The 22,505-nt window shown below is 44.2% G+C and overlaps 1 protein-coding gene across 5 annotated transcripts in view; it reads right to left on the bottom strand.

The window, feature by feature from the left end:
• PPP1R12B (protein phosphatase 1 regulatory subunit 12B) overlaps positions 1-22,505 on the bottom strand; it is a 124,637-nt gene that overhangs the window by 14,792 nt on the left and 87,340 nt on the right. For 4 of the 5 annotated variants that reach the window (XM_049832382.1, XM_049832384.1, XM_049832385.1 and 1 more), the window contains 4 exons: positions 2,808-2,824; positions 2,154-2,301; positions 945-1,049; positions 628-681 (listed from right to left, as the gene is read on the bottom strand). In XM_049832382.1, coding sequence (XP_049688339.1) covers positions 628-681; positions 945-1,049; positions 2,154-2,301; positions 2,808-2,824 — 324 coding nt within the window. Of the gene's footprint in view, positions 1-627; positions 682-944; positions 1,050-2,153; positions 2,302-2,807; positions 2,825-15,669; positions 16,428-22,505 lie in introns of those variants that run through there. The other variant, XM_049832387.1, reaches the window with a different exon arrangement.

Here is a 22,505-nt window from a genome sequence, read left to right as displayed (position 1 = left end):
TAGGAACTGGACAAAGGGGCTGCAGCTGTGGAAACTCAGGAGGTCATCATGAAATGATGGGACAAAGGCATGACTAAGCTGGCTGACTCTGCTAGTATGCACTACAGATCTACTCGTGTCCCTTCCAATCTGACCAAAGCTATGGTCACTTAAGGCAGAGATTCAGCTAGACACTGCCTGTTCAGTTTAGCTTACTGCAATGAATCTGACTGTTCAGTTAAGAGGAAGGAGCATTCATACATTCAGATTTCAAGTATAATCACAAGATAGATACCCAGCTAGTGTTTTGCCTTGTTCTCCCCACCACCCCAAAACAGTCTTTATTTATAAGGATCAAGAATATTTTAAAGCATAATAGACCAACAGTCTCTTAGCACGATACAATACAATTCGTCGGTCTGCAGCTTCCTGTAATAAAAGAAGGAAATCAGAACTAAGCTGATTTGCAAAGAGAGCAGAAAAATCTCAGACGCTGAAAAGGTCAGGATACAATTATCACTGTGCACTGCTCCACAAGGCAAAAATATAACTTATCTTTTAATTAACACTTTCCTTCAAGAAATTACTATGCCCTGCAGAGCAACACGAGGCAAAGATTGCAACTCAGAAGAAAGCAGAGACACATACCCTTTTCTCCATCTCCAGCATGCTGGACCGGTCAGAAGTTTTCTCCTGTTTCTGCTATGTAAATTAAAAATAGAAAGCTATTAAAACTGAGACACATTCACAAGGTGCTGCACAAAGGCCTAGACAGCCTACAGATGCACTTGCCCAGAGAAGAAGCAGTCTTTACAGAATCACTCACAGTTACTTCTGTGAAAACTAAGTCTCCCCTATAGCACCTTCCCACCCAAGAGCTAAATCCTTTCCCATGCTGGAACATGCACTGGCTTGTCATGGGCCAGTGACAGTTTCTCCAGTCTAGGAGCTGGTTTTTGCCTTACCTGGGTTGCTTTTTCCAACTTTGATTTGATGTCAGCCAGCTCAAGCTGGGCTTCTTGCAGTTTTGACTTCAGCTTTTGGTTTTCAGACAGGGCACTTTCATATAACTGAAATATGAAATAAAAGATTTCAATTAACCAGGCTGCTCTTTGGCTGCCGCACAGACCCAGTTCTGCCGCGCTACTGAGCAGACATGTGTCCTCAGCACTGAGCAGAGGCAGCTGTGCGGTTTGCTTCACTCCCCCGTGTCAGAATATTAGAAGAGGGGCAAACAGAACTAGTCTGGATGCTTCACCTGCATTTTCATAATTCACATGAAATAAGAAAACAGCTGTTTAATTTTGTAGGGTGTTTAAACACAGCCAAGGGGCAAAGAAAAGGGATGCTTTTAATTTAGGTAAACTACCAAGCATAATAAAGTACTAAGTTATGTAGGCTGGATGTATCTGAACCTGTGATTCCGTTGTGCTCCCCAACACAACACACCCTAGTTGCTCTTGTGTGCTTTTAGTTTGAAGAGAAGGAGAAAGAAGGACAATTTTAGGCCACTCCAAAATGGATTTCTTCCCTTCACTTCCTTCAAACAAGCAGAATTTCCATCACTCTAAGAGGACAAAGTGGGCATACTGCCTGCCTCTTCTGGCCAGACATGTTCATGAAGAAGAGTAGGGTGCTGCTTACTGTGCAAGGCTTTTCAGCATTACAGTCACTTCAGAATCAAGGCCATCTTAATCTGTTTACTTTTCATATGGTCTTTGCATTGATACTAGATATGCATGGCAGTCCATATCACTGCCTTTCAAGGATTACCCTGAAAGTTTCAGAGATTATAGAAAAAATAATTCTGGACTGTTGTAACAGCAAAAAATTCTGTGGGGGTATGCATGCTTCCGCCATGGTGGCATGCTCAACAGTATCTTTTCTTGCTCCTTTCAAATTCCTCCCAGCATTCCTCCAGCCTGACTCCTCAATGCCCCTCCCCCCAGATAACTGACTTTGCATGGTGTCCTTTCACCCCTTGTCTTTTTTTGACCCTCTGAAGGGCTGATGCATTTGAAAAAGGCTGGTGTGATGCCCAAAAGCAATGGAAACAGGGAAAATGAAAATAACCTTTTTCTCTTTCTTTCCAAAGACTCTCAGTGCAGGTTTCTGCAGCAACAGGCAGCTCCTAAGGTACATGCAGTGACAATAATACATTTAAAAAATCCTACTTTTTTATAGTCCCTGTTACTCTCCTCTTCTGCTCTGCTGCTGAGGGCAGCTAACCGGTTCTCCCTCCGGGTGTAGGCACTGGAGCGGCTGGAGGCACGATCACTGTAGGAGGAGTCACTGGTGGTAGGGTTCGTAGCTGCTTCCAACCTAAAACACAATGAAGATCTAGCACCGTGGAGCCGCTGTTACTTTGGGACAGCCAGTATGAGCCCAAGCGGTTGGGAGTCGAGGCCGTGGCAGAGCACAGGTGCTGAGATGGCTGAGAGCACCCTCCACCCCGCAGGAGGGCATTGCTGCTGAAGGCCAGGCAGCCATCATCATTTTAAAAACTGGAAAAAATCCAGTGGCTATCAGCCCAGACTCCAAATGGGCAGTAACTTCCCATGGACCTCTCATCTTCATGGTGGGAATGGGCTCCATTTCTAATAGGGCACAGAGGGTTTTTCTTCTCTGCAGAGTAGCTTTTCAATAACTTGAGGAACAAAGGATGAAAGCAAAGTGGCCCAACACTTGAGCTAGGGTAGGAACCAAATGGCCAGTACCAGCTTCAGATTATGCTGTTAATTTGAAGCACAGGGAATCCCCAAAGCCATACAAAAACACGCTGTTGATAAACGTTAAATACAAAAAATGCCAAAGAATAAAATTCTTACCTGGAAAGTCTTTCATGCTGAAGGAAAAAAAAAGAAAGAAAAAGGGAATTAATAATGAGGACAATTAAAGGTTCAATTCAAGAACTGCAGAACTACCACGCAGTAGCAATTTCCTACCCCTAATACCAGCACCTAGCTCACAAGCTAAACAGCATTGCTTTCCATACCTAAACTGGGAATCACCAATCCCTGCCTGAATCTTTTCAACTCCTTCAGCTTCTCTGAAGTATTTCAGATTTCATTTCTTTTGCTAACCTAAAATCTACTGAACCTCGTTCTTCAAATCCTTGTTTCCAGAATTGAAATCCATTCCTTCAAACCAAAACTAATCTATTGTTTCCCTTTTTAAATTCAGTTATTATTCCTGACTTTGATCACTGTCCTATGCGTGATGTGGGTGAGAGGTATTAATGGACCATGACACACAGAGCTCGCTGCGTATTTGTGTTGAACTTCAGGAAACCACAAACCGTACTTTTTCTCCATGGGCAAGTACTTCCCCCATGAAGAAAAGCTTCACCGTGGCAAGATGATACACAGTAGAAGCTGCACGAGGAAAGGAGATAAGCCTTATACCAGCAAAAAGAGCGGATATGTTGTTTGATGTGTGTGTTAGGTTCTTTCCCATCAACATCCAAATCACCCCTGTGCTGTCCTCAACCCTCCCTTTGCTGCAGCCCACAATTGCAGAAATCAAATGGTAATGGCATAGGTGTCCTGCAGGATACACCACACTGACCTGCCACCTCCTTCTCCGCAAGGTTTCTCTTTGTCTGGCAGACATTTACTTAAATTCAAGGTGCAGTCAAACTCTTTTTCAGTTCCTTGAAGTGGAAATTATGCCCAATATTCCCCTACTAGTTTTATTAGCAGCATCATTTCTCTGAGTGAGCACAAACCGCCTGCAGGCGCTACCAGTTATTTCCCTAGATCCTTTTTAATAAGTGCAAGAGTCAACACAAGAAGGACATCACAGAGAAGACGAGGGGTCAGGCTTTTAGTGCCCAGACATGCTTGTGCTGGAGTTTGTGCTGCCGAGATAGACCACTGAATCTTGTGCTAAACACCTTGCTGGGTGGCAGATTTGCTGCCTGTCCAGACCCCAGTGTTTGAAGACTTCAGACCTCCTGCTCCTGCCTGGCACCCAGACAATACTTCTGATTACTTGGCAGGTATCTGGGAGCACACACACTGCAGACAGCTGAATTAAGTCACCCCATTACATGGAGAAGGAGGGTAGACAAGTGACCCACAATCTCTCCACTCAAAGCCTGAGGACCACAGCATCAAGTCCCAGAGCAGCATGGACTGTGCCCAGCCTGTCTGCAATGTGCCCTTTGCCTGTCAGATGTATTACGTACACCTAGTTTTTAAGTTTTTAATTCAGCCTCCCCTAATGTAACCCTCCTCTTGAACCCTGATTCAAGACAGAAGCCTCCCCAAGGAATCTGCAATCTCCACTTGCTCTGCAACACAGCAACTCCGACGTGAGATGCAGTGATTTGACCAGTAAACAAGAAACAAACTGAAGAATCCTGGCACATTTGAAGACTTGCGGATGGACAACACCTTCAGCCAAAGCTGCTAAATGCAAAGCTCAAAAGGACTAGTAAGCCCTGCTATTAATTAGCACGTTCTCCCTAGAGTTGTGCCTGCCGGGCAACCCTCAGCCAGGCTTCTGGGACAGGTCTGGGTGCCAGCCCCATGCTGTAAAGATGGTCACCAACAGTCCAGGAGCCCATCCCGGTGCTGACATGGGTCCTGAGCCATGGAAGCAGGTTCAGCCCCTTATTATTTTATTTGCTTTAACCCCTTCTTCATGAATCAAAAGCTTTCTTTGCATCATGCAGGTGAGAAACAAGGGACACAAGAGATGGCTTTCCACCATAGCTAAGCCCTGCTGCATTTCCATAAGCGACATTGGATGCTGTCTGAGAAGCTTCTCACGGGGCCAAACACCCAGTTGCTGTTGTCACAGGGATATCTGCCTGCTTGTCCAGACAGCCGTGGCTTGGGACACTCTCTGTACAAAGCTCAAAGCCAGTAAGTTGGGAAGCAGTTTCCGTGTGGCTGGCCTCTGCCACAAGGCTATTGTTAGAAAGATTTCCCATTTTCAGCTGCAAACATGCTGGCTGATGTCTCCGTGGTCTTTTGTTAGCTGAGCTTCTGACATTTGCCTCAGCTGCCTGACAGCTCCCTTTTAATTTTGGCCCAATGACCCAATCTCCCTTGCTGAGCAGGAGAGGGGAATTAGGAAGTGATTAACAAGCCTCTTGGTGAAAGTTATTTGTGCACTTTATGCTAATCCCCTTCAGTGACGACTTTTCTTATGATGACAAACGGCTAGGCAAGTAATCCACTTAATATCAAGCTTGCATTTATTTCAACAAACACACCTGCTAATGTATTTGAACAGCACTGAGGAAGTCCACATGCAGCTGGGCAAGGCAACGTGGAAACCAAGCCACAAAATCTGAGCAGGTCCCCAAGCCAGCCTGTGCACTTGCAGCAAGAGGGAAAAATAATTTTTGTCTTTTTTTTTTTTTTCCTCCAAAGAAACTAATAATTTCCATAGACAGAGAGAGCAGGGGTGTGCTTCTGCAAAGGAAAGGTGGGATAAGAAGGGAATCACTTTAAACATAGCTGCTGGGAACAGCAAAGGGGAAAGCCCCTACATTTACTGTGTTTAAAACCTTCCTGTGATGGATACTGAGATGAATTGTTTCAGACTGCAATTGTCTCTATGTCTCTAAAGAGAAGAAAAGAACTAGATGAGAGGACCTGCACCATTCAGGCCGCTGCTGCCAGCATTAGAGCAGAGCAATCCTGCAGTGACCTGCAGCCACCCAAAGCATGCAGCAGCTCCGCAAGTTCTCCAGCCAAAATCTGCGTATTTCTTAGCATCAGTGATTTCTCCTCCTGTGACTGTATCTCCCTTTAGGCTCATTTAAAGTACAACTCTGCCATAAAATGACTCCGGTGTCTTGCAGAAACAGCATGGAGCTACAGGAAATCTTTGTGTTTGCAGCTGTTGGGAAAGCCGGCATCTTTCCCTCACCCTTCAATTTTCAGGTGCCTCTCTCCATGTTCCTTCAGCTAAAAGTGGTATTTTTGAGACAAAGATGATTACATTTGAAAGGAACTGGATAAAGGCTGAGGTCTGGAAAGCAGAGCCTGAATGAAATGTTACAGCAGCTGTTGGAAGTGTCCCTGCCACAATGAAAGTTGCAGACCAGTTTTCATCAGCAGATCCTTCTTCCACTTGCTGTTACCTTCAGGGAAGGAGAGAAGATTTATTTATTTTGTTTTAAATCAGTTTCTGGCTCAATATTTTCATGGGTTTTACACAAAGGCCAGTGTTTATGCTGATATTTCAAGGAGTAGCTTATTCAGGTGGTTTTTTTTGTTGTTTTTTTTTTTTTAAATAATGATGGAGGAGGGGAAAAAAATTCCTGAATAAAAAAGTTCCACTTTGCACGTTCAAAAAAAAGGCTCTAACTAAAAGAGGTGATATGGAAAGCAGCAGTTCTTAGCACAAAGAGAGGCTTTGAAGCCCAAGGAAGTGAGTTAAAACAACAACTAAAATCTCATACTCCTGGGAGGCAGCTGTGCAGCGCAGGAGGTATCTGAGAGGGGAAGTGTGAGCCCTACATGCAAACACTGGACTAGGCGCTTAACTGAGACATCCCTGCTATTTGCTCAAAGACAGACAAACATTTTCAGAGGCCATTAGGATATCACATTGGAGAAATATTTTCAGTAGAAAACAGCTTCTTTCTGGCTCAGTTCTGCCCTGCATTTGGCCATAGCACCCTTGGAAACCCTTGCCACATGCTTCTAGCTGCACCTGCACCATCAGCTCAGCAACTGCCTCCCCTTTACTTACTGCCCCTTCTTTAAAAAAAACACAAAAATACTCATTTAAACTTCTGCAGCATTAGCTAGCTCACTGAGCTGCGTATATAAGTAATGAAGAAGGTTCTGCTTGGAAATGCCATCCCAGAGCTGAAAACTCCAAGGTCAGAGTCAGAAGGTGAAGGACAAAACTCTCCCTCCTTCATTTCTGGAAAGAGAAGTTGGGTACAAACAGAGGGAAACAAGAGCTGAGGCACCAAACATACACTTGACTAAGCTGGTGCAAGAAATGGCTTTCCCTTCCTGATTTTTTCTTAAATGAATACTCTGCAATCTGTTAAGTTTATAACAGGATGCTGAGAAACTGCTGTATCAACTGTACGAATGCATTGGGGTTTTTTTCTTCCCCTGGCAAATTTGGAACAGCGCTGTCAGTTTTGCCCAGACTCCTTCATTTCCCTTGGGATCAAAAGTTTGACTAGAAACATTAACAACCAGGGAAGCATCGGGTTGTGAAATTATCCTTCCTACAATCTAAACAGGGTCATATCACTGCAGGGTTTGGGGTGGGGGGAGGAGGACCCCAGGGAAAAGCAAGGCTCTGGAAGTGGCTGTCCTGATTCAGAAACCAGCACGGCAGCCAGCACTGAGCCAAGACCCCAGTACTCCTGCTCAAGAGCACTGAGACACCCAAGGGGATTCCTTTTAAAGGAAAACTTAAAAGCACAGAGCACTTGCAGGTGTGCTTGCAAGTTTCTGGTAATCATCAACTCGTAGACCTCTCACCTGAGAGATCACATCACCTTTCCTCCCATCCATCTCACAGTGGGCAGCACATTCAGGTAGTGCTGGGGGTGGTGCAGGACAGCAGGGTTCAGCTATTCTTGCCAGCCTTCCCGGACAGGGTTAGAGACAATTCAACCCAGGCGAGCTGGCAAAAACACAGGACATCTGAGATGGGACCCAAGAAAAAGCGCAAGAGCATCATACTGGACTGATCCTCCCTGTGCAAGCTTCTTTCTTCTGAGCCCCCCAGTTCTCACCGTGCTGACATTGGCCAATCCCAAGGAAAAGGCAGAGCTAGGTACTGGCTGTGGCTTTACTTGCCCAGACCGCCAGGATGCTGCACAGTGCCAGCAATGCCATACAGTTTTGATTTTAGAAATGTTCTCGGACTGTGGAGGGCAGGAACCTTCCCTTAAAAACTCAGAAACTTCTACAGCTGTTAGGAGTTCAGTAAAGTATAATTAAAACCAAATTCCTCGTGGAAGGTTTAGATAAAATGCAGCCCTGAAATGCAGTGCCAAAAGAGGGATTGGCCACTGCTCTTGCCAAATCAGAAATTGGCCTAATTGCTTCCAATTGCATTCTTCTGTGGCTGGGATCTGACCCAGCAAAGGCAGAAAGTCTACTATTTACATATTTTTTTTGTAAAAAAAAAAAGAAGAAAAAATAGATGCTTTGGGAACATTTTATGCTTCTTTATCTCCACTGGCCAACCTCAGGAAAATGTGCGCTATTTTAAGATAGTTCTCAAGGAATTTATTTTGGTGTGTTTTGTCTCAGAGATTCTGATCAACACTTATTATTAAATAACCACCATTTAACAAGATCTCAGAGCACAGCTCTAGCCCTGCTGTCCTCCCTTTTCTTAATCAAAAGGGGAAGTTTTAGGAACGCCTCAAATTTTATTTTTGCATTGGCAAATATCCTCCTGATGAGTCCTGTTTGTTTTAGAAATTAAATGTAAAATAAAGCCAGCTGCTTTTGGGGCCAGTTCTTTCCCTCTTATATGCAAAAGCCACCACATTCCTGCAGTTACGTAGCTCTGCTGCTCCTACACCTCCATAGGTTTAAATGTCTGGCTGCACTGATGCAGGGCAGCTGTAAAAAGGACAACCTCCCCAGCGTGTCCTGTTGCTGCAGGCAGAAGTCCTCCTGGAGCTGGCACGGCAAGAGCTGAGCTAGAAGGAGGAAAAGCAATAACGAAGGCTGTCTGGTACACCTCAGACCCATCCCCATCGGGTACAACTCAGATCAGTGTTCCCCTCAAACCACATCTGCCTTTCAAGTCAGGTATAGCAGGAGTCAAGTTTGGTTTTCCAGTGGGTGCAGAATAATTAGAAGGTCTGGCTGAACTCTGCTTCTGATATAGTTTTTCGAGGTCATTGCCTCCCTCGGAAAGCTGCTCTGCTGACCTGAGAGCTGTAGTTTGCTACAGCGTCCTGTTAGCTATAGCTGACGTGATGAATAGCGCTGCCTTCCAACTCAAGTTAGCATTTGTGCAAATGCAAGGATTACAAAATCCCATTGATATGATTAATAATCCAGCGTAGCCAAGCCACTTCCATATAACCTCCAACTCCCAAAAGCCTGATGCAAAATATGTTTTCACAAAATATAAATCAATAAACTTTGCTTAATAAAAACTGCTGTTACTGAAGCATAATATTAAAAGGCTCTCCAGATGGAATAGTGGCTGCAACAGATCACATAATTTTCAGTACAGCTAGCACGTATTTAATCAGAAACAAATACACACAGCTGTAAGGGACTGATGACCACATCTTCTGCCATCCTGAACACATCTAAATGTTCTGCAGTTGTACACTGGTTTGTGTGATTGCCAGCCTGTGCCTCAGTTCCCCACACCTCTCACATGGCCCGTTGGCTTTGCAGCAGCTGTAGTTTATTACTGCCGTCTCTTGGGGATAAAACTCACCATGTAAAATGTCAAGCTGAATTGTGTTTTAATTTGGTAAAGGCCACAATTCAGAAACATGGGTTTGTTGCTTTTATTTTTTTTCCTTCTTTTCTAAGGGATCAAATTTTATTGGTGAAAAATTTAATTTTGCAAAGCGACATGATGTTAGACAAAAATCTCCAGACATGAGGAAGTAAAAGGTGAACAGCCAAGTGACAAAGGAAGAGAAGATTTCTGCTCCTAAATTTCTTCAATATGTGAATGCCACAGGGCTGTAGGCAACATCTTCCTTGCCCCTGCAAATGCTCTTGCGGGACATTTTCAGGTTTTATCATCAGGTATTTAAATACCTATCTGGCCACTGGCCAGAATTCAAGCTGCCTAAAGCCAACCTGCCAACTTTTTGGTGTGAAGCATGCTCCAATACCTGGTGAACACCTCCTCCAGCCTGCAGCCCCATGGCATCCCTTAAACAGCTGCTACGGCTGCAGCCAGTGCTTGCATGGAAAAGTGTCTAGGGCTGGTTTAGGTACGCTGACCCATCTGTATCACACAAAGCATCTTACACTTTTAGAATTAGGACAGTTTATACTGTCTCTCTCTCCCCCATCATGTTTCAGCCTAACATACCTCCAGACCAGCTGCCAGTCAGTGATCTGAACCTGGAGCTACTCTCACCTATTTGAGGACCTCTGCTCCACTGAACTGCAATAGTAACCTCAGCAATTTAGGATCATTAAAAAGAATTCACAATTCATTGTAAAAAACAAACAAACAACAACGACAACAAAAACCTCCAAACCAACAACCACCTAACAATTCCCCAAGGTCCATATGTTTTTCTTTTACCACCAGTTGCAGCTCCAGTGCATGAGGCACCATCTCCACTGGTGGAAGTCTGCAAGCACAAGACACATCTGTCAGGAACAGCATAGGTACAGCTCTGGTACCCTGGGAAAATGGATGTATTGAGCTTCGAGTCTCTTCTAGCCCTGATTTCCATGGGTTTGTATTCATTTTATGAAAAACAAAACTATAATGGGGTCCTGCAACTGAAGTAAACATTGGTTTCCAGTTCAGCAGTTTGAAGTGGTTTGCTGCCTATAGAGTCTCCATCTGCTCTCCCCACCACTGGATGTGGCCACTCGTTCCCATCCCACAGCACCTCCCCATCTCAGTTGTGCCAACGTGCTTGGTTTTGTGGCTGTACCACGAGTTGACCCAAATTAAAGTTATCTTCTTTCTCCTTCTCCCTTCAACCCTTTTACGGTCCAGGCTGATGCCCTGGGCTGGTGCAACCTCCAGTTGTCCTCTGACCTTCTGGCCTCCTTGGCCTGCAATGGGCAATGGTTTCAAAAGCTGAGCTATCCCAACTGACTGCTCTGTGCCTGCTTAACCAGCTTCTTCAAAGGCACCCGTCACTGACCAAGCAATAGAAGGTCAAAATAGGAGTTTTAAATGAGGTTGTAGCATTACATTGCGTGCTTCTTTCTGAATCATCCATGACCATTCAGACCCTTTAATAGTTAATAGAACCCCTGCTATGGCTTTGGCTTGGATCAATTCACTCTGTTCCTCAGAAGGGAGGAGAGCTGAAGAAGAAAATTTAGCTGCAGGGACACAAGCCACTTACCCATGGGTCAGAGCATATGTCCTGACCCATTTTATTTATACACCCACATGAAGCCAGTGACAGGAGAGGAGTCTGGCTACTGAGTCATAGCAGGGAACATCTAATGGGTGGTACCCTAAGAATGACTAGAAGTTCCTGATATGCTTCCAGATACAGACATTCATAGACAAAAACTCAAAAACCCCCAGATAATAAACAGAATCCAGAAGGACTTCTTACTGATACCTATCTAAGGAACCCGATCCTTGAGAAATAACCAGTGATAAACAATTCAAGGTGCTGAAGAACACAGACTAAGGTTAACTGCCCTAAAGTTCAAGTTTCAGTATCCCACATTTTTTGTTGGCTAATGGGAAAGGAGGTAATCATTTCCACAAATACTGCGTAACTAGTCAGCAATCCAGAAATTAGATAGAAAATGTCATGAGACAACTTATTTGACCCCATTTCAATTTATGCAGCGTCATTTTTATCACAACTAGAACAAGCCCAAGCCATGAAATGGAAACCCAGGAAGATAAAGTTTTCTGGAGAAATGTTTTCATAACACTCTTTCTTCTCCAATGCATTTGCAGTGGCAGCACACCAAGCCAAATGATTCATATAGGTCTACCTAATGTGAGAATAAACCTGTTACCATGATTATCTGAAACAGGATAAAACTTGTTGCAAAAGCACTCACGGAGTGAAAACTATCAGAGACGTTTATACTCAAAACTCTATGAAGACTGCAATCCAATCAGGCATTTCTACCAAACTCTCAGCACTCTTGGACATCTCTTACTGATTAAAAGAAGTCTGGTTTGGTCACATTACCAGACCTCTAAGATTTTATATCATTATTTACATATTAATATCCAAACCGTGCTAGTTTTATTTGCATGCCAAGCATCTGTAGCTCAAACAGCTAACATTTTTGTGCATTAGCTTTTTTTCCTTTAAGATTTGCTTTGCATTCTAGACATACATGTCCACATCAAAATCGCACCCAGATTAGAAGCATTTGCTGCCATGGTATTCACTGCTTAGAGCAACCGCAGGCTTGGTTTGGAGGCTGGCTAACAGACGGCAATTTGGAAACCATTGCTTTTTACGCTTAAGTATTTCTGTTAAGTGACTGGGGGAAAACATATGACCCATACAAGGTGATGCTCTTGCATCCTGCATACCACTTAGTGCAGCTTCTTCAGACACTCCAATGAAAGGCAGAGTAAAATCAATCAGTACGGACCACTGAGTATACTTAAAACTTTATTGCTGAGCCCTTACTGACAAAAATTCGGCTGGAAAGCTCAGGTAATAAAACAGTGAAGGTGGCTTAATGAGGGAGCTATCTAACATCAGAGGGAAAAAGCCTTGTCGTGAAACTATGAATATGGCCAGAACAATAAGAATTATGTAGAGTCTCTCAAGAAGTGAGTAACAACCATCAAGTGATGGCAGCCAGAGGGATGCAGGCTCTGTTGAACAAACAGCACACATGCATGCTGATGAGGCTTTTAAGTTCTGATGGTCTTTTACACAGCAAAAATATCAGATGACAAGACAAGAAGGAGCAGTCTGTAAAAGAAAGGAAGGTTGGTTGACAAAGCGGTGGGAAACAACTGAAAAGCTGCAATTACAGTCTGTGCAGTAAGTTGGGAGTGTGCATTCCCCTTAGCTTTCATTTTCCTATCTAACCGATATCCCATGGACAAATGCAAGGGTTATGAAGTACCACAAGAAACAGATGGATGAGCCTAAACACAAACTACAGGGTATTTCCTATGAAAAAAACCAACTGGCCCAGCATAAATAGGATTTAAAAAAAAAAGACGACAATTCAGTCCTTGCCTTTACCCTTGTCCTTCCAATCCTGCCATTTATTTGCTTATTTATGCACGATAGGTTTCATACCATGGGTTGCCTGTTATATCCTTGGAACTGACTACGTGAATAATATTTTTCTGAGGAAGAGAAACCTCAAGCTAAAACAGTATGGTGCAAAACTTGTGATGAAAAGGTACCCACTGCCACAAAAATGGAAGTTTTTGCCAAATAACGGGACAATCTGAATTATTTCAAAGGGATTTGAGTTTTCACTTTCTAGCAACATCCTCACTAAAGCAACTGAAAAGGTGGAGGTAGCAATGTTTACCCTGCATGATTTAACAGGATTTACTTGGCTATTTCTGTATCGGTGACTGTAATTCTGGGCTGCTCTGTTGTGACACAAGAAATTAAGTATTTTAGCTTGCAGAGGTTCAGGGGCAATAGGACAGTGCTGACCTTGCACATGGAGGTGGTCATACACTAACACCCTGCTCTCACTAGAATCTCCTCTGCCTGCCTTTTGCTCCCACTCCCTGTTCAAGGATATTGCCTTTCTTATGACTTGTACGAGTTCACTGCAACATGCTCACCCCTCTCAGCTGTGCATTTGGGGAGATCCTATCAATTAAAGGTGGAAAAACCCACATGCAGTATTATCATAACACCTAAGGAGAAGCATTACAAGCAGCATGGCAAGTGCAGCAGGGAATGCCATAAGAAACTGCTTTGCAAATGACATTTGGATGCAGATCTTTGGCACTGGTACCTTAATAAGTAAAACCTTCTTTACTTTGTCTGGTTCTCTAAGAGGTTTTTTCCATGTCTGTACCATGTGTGAGGCTCCTGGACTGCTCATGTGTTTTCGCACCCCTGCTCAGCTGGGAACGTTTAGAGTCCACAGGTCTGCTGGTATCAATCTTGACTGGATGGAAAGATGAAAGACTCCAAGATAGCACATTCCTACCTGCTTTATTAAGGCTAGTGGCACCCTGCAGTAAGGGCTGCTGTTACTGCAGGCATGGGAGAGCGGGCATGGGGAATACACATATGGGACAAATCCATAGAAAACCGCACTCCATTATTTCTCTTGCTTGTGGCAGAATTAGGTTCCCTTGGAGAAAGAGTTAACCCAGATATTCTGTTTTAGCCCCAAGTAAATCCTTCCCTAATTAGCCATTGTTTCCTACACTGACTCTCCGTGTCTGGCTTCTCCCACGTCGATACTCTGGAGCCACAGCTGGCATTACCATTACTGCTGCAAGAACCACCAAGATTTCTGTGCTCACGCGTCCTTTCACTGAAATCCCACTGCCATCAGAAGCCGAGGGAAGCTCTTCTCCAGGCTCTCTGATTCCTACCCAGCACCATTCTGTACCCACCTGCTGCCTCTGATCCACCTGAGAGCTCCCACCACCTCCTCCAACACCTGTGGGGCCCCCCAAGAGCCTGCAATCCCATCATGTCTATTGACAGAGAAAACCAGCACCTCCTGTTTGCATCAAAGCAGACAGGCATGCACCATGAACACAGCAGTGACAGCTCTTGCAAGATGTTTGTCACCTGTTTATATGCCTAGACGCACAAGGGAGGAAAACGAGTCAGTCTGTGTACACTGAACGTGACTGATCTTAAAAAACATGAGTTTTGAAAGAAATTAAAACATTTTCAGCTTTACTCTATGAGTAAGAGCACATTTGAAAGGTTTCCCACGTGCTGTTAAGCTAGTTGTCAATACTGTGGCAATTTACTAAGGAATGGTAAGCACAGCTGTAAAAACTGACGAAGAAAGTCCATCTAAGTACACAGGGGATAGTTTTAGATTATCTAAAACCTCCCCAGAGATACCCCAACATGCAGACAGGAAGAAAGCACAGACTCCTACCCCTGGGTTAAACAGTTAACAGCCCAGGGGCAACCAGCAGCCAGGAAAACCATTGAGGCTGAAGTTCCCGAGGTCAGGGACTGCTTCCATTAACACTAGGCCGCAGGTTAAAACCCTTTTTTACATATTTTGGGCAATACTTTCTCCTGACCAGGATCTGTCACTTCAAAAGGAGCAGACAGTGCATATCAGATTTGAGCAAACACCGTGCTCAGATTAATTTAAATCTTACATCTAAAATTAGCCTGCCTTTTTAAAACTAATTCCTCCGCCTTTGACTCCGGCATGATAATATTTCTTGACGGCGAAGAGACTGCCTGTATAACGATTCGGACCCAGAGAGTTTCATGACAGCCTCTCACATGATTCCAGAGCTATTAACAATAATGTTACAAAATGTTCCCAACTTTCAAACACCTTGGTAGATGGGCACACCAGCTCTGGTTTGGGGAGGACTAGTTAACTACCTTGACTTGCCTCCTGCTACAGGTGGTTTTCTTCATTTTTTTGTTGTTGTTGAAATTGTTAAACTATACCACAGGTCAGCACAGCCCCAAGGGTGAAAACTGGATAGCAAACCTTGTTTCTCCAGCAATATCAAAGCATTTATGGAAAGAGCGCAGTTTAACAAGCTGGTCAGGTTTTGCCTCATTTTCATCAGTGAGGTTTTTGTCCAGCAATAGCCTACCAAGAGAGTGATGTTTCGGTGAAAAGCACAATAGAGGGGAAGCTACCATCACAGCAACTCCCTACAGCTGTTAATGCAAATAATCCCAGTGCAAGGGCTCTGGCAGCTTGCTTAAAACCTGTTGCTGCAGAGGCACCTTCCCAAGTTTCATTTAAATCATCCTCTTTCCAAAGCAAACCACAGACACAGGTCTCCAAGGGTAAGACAACAAACCACCACCACCGGTCTCTGCTCAGAGCACGTGCCCAGCAGGTCCCTGTGTAATACAGAAAGGAAAAAGGTGCTTACTCTGAGTGTCTTTGCGATCGGGGAAGGAGAGGACGGGGGAGAATCTGACTGAGCCTTCCTGCTGCGAGTATATTCTTTACTCCTGGTGTACAAAGACGACATGGCCTCACGGGCTTTGGTGTCTTTGAGAAGCAATACAAGTCTTGCTCTCCTGTCGCTTGACGGCGCTGGGCAGGTCCTTCTTCCAAGGTCAGAACAAACTAATTAAACTATTCACAGCTCTGGTAATTAAACCCTGCTGTTTAGGGTGTATAATTTTAGGCATTAATCTGCTGCAGGGAGAGCTGAGGCTCCACAATGTTTCTTGTCCGAGAAGAAGAAGAGAAAGTGTCAAGGACTCGCTGTGCTCCAGCGCTGGGCGTTGCTCCGTGCCAACCTCAACGGCTGGGCCCCATCCTGACTTCTCCGCAAAAGGACATTTCCCCTCGTCCAGAGCGTATGCCACAGGACCAGAGCAATCTCCCCCCAAAACTGCAGGAGGCAAAAAACTCCCGGCTCAAGAGAGAGAGCAGGAAAACTGGCTGGATTTATCTAGACACGAAGCTTTTTGGGGGAAAAAAAAAAAAAGAAAAAAGAAAAGAAAAGAAAACCAAAACCTGTTTTACTCCGGAGCGCTGCTGTAAGCTCTCTGCCGTCACTGCGCAGAGTTGCACGCTTTAAGCGAAACACGAAAGCATAAATCAGGAACAAACGCTGGTTTGGAAAGGGGCAGTCCAGATGAAGTTGTGTTTTGTTCTGTCCTCCTCCTCCCGGGCCCGTTACCCACGCGCAGGCTTCTCCCGGCCCTCCCCGCCACTGCCTTCTGACATTCCAGATCCTGACTCGCTCCGCGAGGAATGCTGGAGGGCAGCCAGCAGCAGCGATTTGCTTTCAGCTTGGGATTTAGGCTGCCACTTGTAGGGAAAAAACGAAAAAAAAAAAGGGGGCGGGGGGGGGGGGGGGGGGGCAAGAAAAGAAAATAACTTACAGGCTCCTAAGGCCTGACAGGCTGTGAGCGGGAGGTTGGAGGCAAATCGACGGCACTTTACAAAGCTTAAATTCTAGCATGCGTTTTGTGGCTGCAACAAAGGGAGATATTTTAAAGGACACGGAGCAGTTCATACCATTAAAGGGAGGACACACTCATGCAGCACAACAGGATTTTTGTTGTTTGCTCATAAGCCTGTTTGGAGCTGCGAGAAGGCAATGCAGAGCTTGTGTAATGTATGCTCATTCAAACAAGCATTTAGGATTGAGAAGGAGGTGAGAGGAGCTTGGAAGAAAGGAACAAGGGTGGGGAGAGCATGTACCTCTTAAACTTTCAGCTAGCCCTTTGTGGAGCTGTGCTTGCTGCTGCACAACCTAGCTCCCTGGAAAACTGCTGTGCAGTGTCTCAGAGACAGCAAGACTGCTCACTGCAAAGGCAAGTGGATGCCCTTCATGTCCCATTTAAATAAGCCCATGGGATGGTCATTTGAACAATGCCCACAAACACCCAGTGGGTGCACTGATTTCATAGCTCTCATACACTAAATACAGTCTTGCAATCATAAGGTCACAAATTCAGGTTTTTGCTGGAAAGGCATCAGCCCAGGTATCTGTACTGGACCAGTTCTGGTAAGGCAGCATTAACGAAACAGTACCACCCCAAAGGATGTGTCCTCATCTGGACTCATTCACACCCACGTGAACCAGCTACTGACCAAGTCGCTGGGTGCCTGCAGTTAACCTATCTGCAGTGCACATTCTGCTCCAGCTCAACAGGCTGCTTTATCCTGAAACATTTCCTAGCAAGTGCAGAAGAATATCTATATAAATATATTTTAAAAGTATTACTACACTTGGCTATGTCTCCATTGATCTGAAATATTGCCCCTTTTTTTGCACACCGCTTGGCAACCGTGTAATTTTACTGACACATAGTTGGGGAAGGATGCGTGGAATAGCAGCTACATTAATTTCCTCTGCCATCCAGTACGTTCACTAACTAGGGGCAATGAATACAGCATCACCATGTAACCACAAGGAGAGGGAAATGGGGCTGTGGGATTGTCCTTCTCTAGGAAAGTCACTTCGAGATCAGGTTTCTACTTGATACCTCATTGTGAGGACAGAGGGGATTCATTATTCACTGACTGCGGGGTGTGTGGGGGAGAGTTTGGAGACGTCTAAAGCTGCCTGGCAATATTTCTGCATTCCCTTTTAAAGGTATGGAAATTAAGTCCAGACACACAAGAAGGTAGTGGCAGGCACCCCGTTGCTCAAGGAGACTGTGGCAGGACCTTGATCTTTCCAGTTTCCAACTGTTGCACTCTTCACCCTCACCCTCCACCTCTCCCAGCAGGCTGGAGTCTGACTCTGCTGTACAGCGACAAGGTAATTCAGACATTTTGAATGCATATTTACAGAACTTGGACACACAGGTGTTCCTTTGGCACTAGTCTCAGTTTCTGGGGTTTCAAAACAGTACGAGTGAAACTGGGCTAACCCGTGTGGCCACCAGAAGATCAGAGTGTCTCAATCACAATTACAAGGCTGACGAAGCCCAGCTTAGTCACCAAGGTGGAATTAAAACAGCTATAAATTGCAGGGTTTTGCTTTCTCTCCCATCCAGTCCTAAATGAACCATTGCTACATCCCTTCATGGTCACATTTCTGCTGAGGAGGGGCAGGAAAGCTCCAAAAATCAACATTTTGGTACAGAGCTCACAGCCTGAGCCTCAAAGCAAAACAAAATCTGAGCATTTTATTCCCTACTAATTAAAAGTTAATCAGTCATCAAGTGCAGATGCCTCACAGACTGACAAAACACATCTTGGTGGACAGTAACTCATTTTAAAGAAAAGGGGTGGCATGAGAATTAGTATCCTTATTAGCCAGGAGAAAGACAGCAGAATAAGATGCAATATGGCAAAACACGCCAGGTTTCATCATTATTTCAACGAAGGTGCCTAACTTATGGGTTCTTCTTCTTGCTGTTTTGTACGGTTTACTTTCAAGCGTTCCCCCAACTATGAAACCCAACTCTTCCTTTGCAGGGCTGCTGTCCTCACATCCTGATGTTTGTAATACTCAAGGTCATAGTTTAGATCTGACTGTTTGTCTGTTCAGGGTATTCCTCAGTAAGAACCAGCAGCCTGGTCTGTGCTGTGGTGCTGCTTACTTTGCTAAGGAATATTTATTTATACAGCTACCAGAAAGACATGCAAAAAAAAAAAAATCATCTTCCATGAGCATTTCCACAACCACTGGACACAAACCCCTGAGACTGCCCGGACTGTTAAATTCATGCTGCAGTGTATTTCTGGGCAAAATCACCTAAAGTTTCTTCTCATCTTTGAGTACAGCAGCACAACTGTACTATAGTATACTTCCTATATTTATATGAAATAGTGCATTTCCTGGACTTAGAGCTATGGTCTTGACTGTGATCACTCTTTTCAGACATCTTTCCTTTTCCTTTCAGATGGTTGTCTTCTCCCTTCCTTTGGTAATGACACCTTCGTTTGTAGCCAGTTTTTTTAATTAGTTAGAGGGGAGGACCCATATCCAAGAAAATGAAGTACCAGAAAAAGGATGAAGCCCTGAGCTAAATGAGGGAAAAATTACAAACACTCCTTTTATCTGTGTTGAAAATCTTCACCTACAGAATGTGACACTGATAAAATAAATTTAAGCAGCCGTGTAACTATAACCTGCTGTAGACAAAAATGGGAAACAAAGCTAGGAGTTAAAGCCAGAGCTGCAGAGTGAAGATCACAGGTGATGTGAGCCCACAGCATGTTCTCTGGGGGTGCAGAGAAGGAAAGCAGAAGCCCACTTGGGAGACCAGAATTCTAATAAAACTTGAAGGATGAGGGAGGGTAGCTGGTATTTTTGGAACAAATTATCCCAAAACTATCTCCTCAAAGTCATAGCTGTCATTTCCCACATCAGGTTTACCACACGCTCTTGTACATCATTGCATTACTTCCCATTCAGCTGACTTCCTTCATCTGTAGCCAAACCTATCTCCTCAGCACAGATAGGTACTGGAGAGCACACTGGCACTTTCAGCTACACAAGGCTCAGCTGATGGATGAACTAAGCTGAAGACATGAACTGGGGCCATACAGCACCCAGATGCTCTCCATACCACGTACCTTCCCGCAGGGCCTCCTTGGCTACATCTGTGAAATTGAACACAGCCAGGAACCATCCCTATCCACGAGCAGACAACCCTGCAGACCACTGAGCTGTTGGAAGGTCTCTGACATTGTCTCATCCTTGGCCAACCAATGCTCTTCCATGCACAACCTCAGCACTTGTGGTGACCGTTCCCAACAGGTGCCTTGGACACAGCCACACAAGTTTGGAGGATAAGAGGGTTCCATAACATGGATGAGTCTTCCTTGCCAGCGGGTCTCAGTGCTAGAGAACAGTAAGGTAGTACACTGGGACTAACACACTCAGCCTTTGTGGATGGGGTCTCACCGGTGGCACAGCCCTTATTGCGACCCTCTCCTACGCTAGGCCAAGCAATGCAAGAACATCGAGGCTGTACTGCAAGGAAACATGTGAATTATAACCCAACTGGATGAGCAGCAAGAGGGAGAGGCAGACAACACACTTCATGTTTTCCTTTGAACCTATTGCCAAGATGATTTTGCTAACTTTTCTTTGAGAAGCAGAGAACCCTCCCTTAATACAGCCCCAGACACTGCGGGTACCCCCTTCTACTGAGTTTAGTTGTTTGCGATTCAATTAAAAATATCTTTGCAACCCTCACTTCTGGATTTCCCACCTGCAGGAGGAGAATGTGCTGTTTTGTGTGTTGAGTCATGTTCCAGTCCAGGGAAACACTGAAATATGTAATTCATATTTTATGCAATACTTAAGTCAATTCTAAAGCCACATTTGTTCGCATGATACTTTTCTAGGAAGACAGAGCAAAATAAACTATCCTGGCAGTTGTTTCCAAGAGCCAGGCTACACAGCCACTATATGCCCATAAAATAATTGTTCTGGGTCTAAAGTAGTTCTGTAAAAAAATCCAGAGAAACTTAGTTTAAACATGAAAAACCCATTAACTATTGAACTAATGACACGGGATAAAAAGCAGAGTCAAGATTAGATTTCCTATTGCTTTTGTGCTCCTCGATTAGCATACAAAACTGAAATCCATAGTGTAAGAGTACTGTACCTCCCCCTTGTAATAATGTTTATACTGAGGGCAAAGTTTAATAAATCCTGCAATTCCCTTCACCTCAGGATGTCCTATATTTGTGATCATTTAAGCCCTAATAATGTGCAGGCTTTGCACACATTAAATGGTACCGCTGCTTTGTCCCTAGAAGAGTTTCTTACTTGCCTTGCACTTGTCTTCTGATACCTCCGTATCGGACACAAGCATTATGTGCAAAAGAAAAGCCTGTGATCAATCTGAGATTGGGTCTGACAAGCCAGGAATACTGGTTTGTTTTAACCTGCAGGACTCCACAGTCAGATGAAAGGTTACGGTACCAGTGATTACTGCACCTTGGGTACTTGCACACCAGTTGTTTCTTCCCCTACGTGGGACCTTGCAGTAAAAAGTCTCTAGAATATTACCAAAACATTTGGAAAGGAATTCACCTGCAAATAAAGGGCTGAGTCTTGTTAAGCCTCCTTCTCTCACCTCTTTATTCACTGCACCCATTGTTTTTGTGCAAAGAAATTCTGCTGGTTCTGTAGAGAAACTGTTCATTTCGATGCAAAATGAGTTGATTTGGAATTAGCAGCACTGTTACTTAACCCAGGAGATGCGATGAAAAGCCAGTCTTTAAAAGTTGTAATAATAAACCTTCTTTTTTGTACAGCTAAGTCTCCATTATCTATGAACTGCAATCCAGTTTGCAGATACACTGTAAGAATCCAGAGGGGCTGCCATTACGTGGGACAACTCAGGGTCAAAGCTGTAGCAGCTGTATTCACTGTAACACCCAACCCACTATTATTTTGGATAATGAAAAGTTGATTGAAAATACATGCTATATAAAAACCACTTTAAAACACTGTAAATAAATTACTTTAAAATTATATGCAAGCTTTAACAGGTTCAATTATAGCTTCGCAGGGTTTATTTAGAACTGAAAAAGGCAGCAAAGGTTGTGTTCGGCAACAGAATGCTGAAGGGCTGTAGCAAAGAAATTATTGGTCAGGCAATAAGCTTTTTGTAAATGTGATGTGAAGGCACTGCAGCAGTTTGCCATAAATGGAATACAAACCGTAGAAGTGAACAGGCTTTCATCTGCAGTGCACTGACTAGGATTCCCATGAGCAGATCTGGCGTTATGTCTCGCAGATAGGAAGCAGAAGGGAAGGATCTTCCTCTCCTCCCAAACACACACACAGCAGCTGACAGTCTATAATTGCATGTATAGCATCATACTTCCCCCGCTTTTTATTCCCATCACTAAATTTATCATAAAAAGGCTGGAAGCTACGCCTATTGGGCATACCTGGATTAGCATTAAGCAGTAGAAGCAGATAATTTTAGTGTGGGCTGAGGATAGTACATTTTAAATATAAAACTTCAGAATTCTTTTCTTTTTGCTTTCTTACAAATACAGAAAATAAAAAGCAGTAGTGAAGAGAGTTTAAAAAGCACGATTCTCAGAACAGAAACATCGTGTTAGCACCTGTCAGTGTCAAATTATGCATGCAGGAGAAAAGTTTTGCAGCAGTTCAGTGGAACAGAATTGAGCTTTTGGAAGAATGGACAAGTTGCCTCAAACGCTCGGATCCAGCATTTATAACAGGACAAGAAGCAGGGGTATCCACTGACACCTCTGGGGACCTCCCTGACTTCAGAGGTTGAAAACTGAATTTAAAGAGAA

The sequence above is a fragment of the Accipiter gentilis genome, chromosome 29 (genome assembly GCF_929443795.1).
Source record: "Accipiter gentilis chromosome 29, bAccGen1.1, whole genome shotgun sequence".
NCBI lineage: Eukaryota > Metazoa > Chordata > Aves > Accipitriformes > Accipitridae > Astur > Astur gentilis.
The sequence above is the reverse complement of the archived record's forward strand: the minus strand, read 5'-3'. Positions and strand labels throughout refer to the sequence as shown.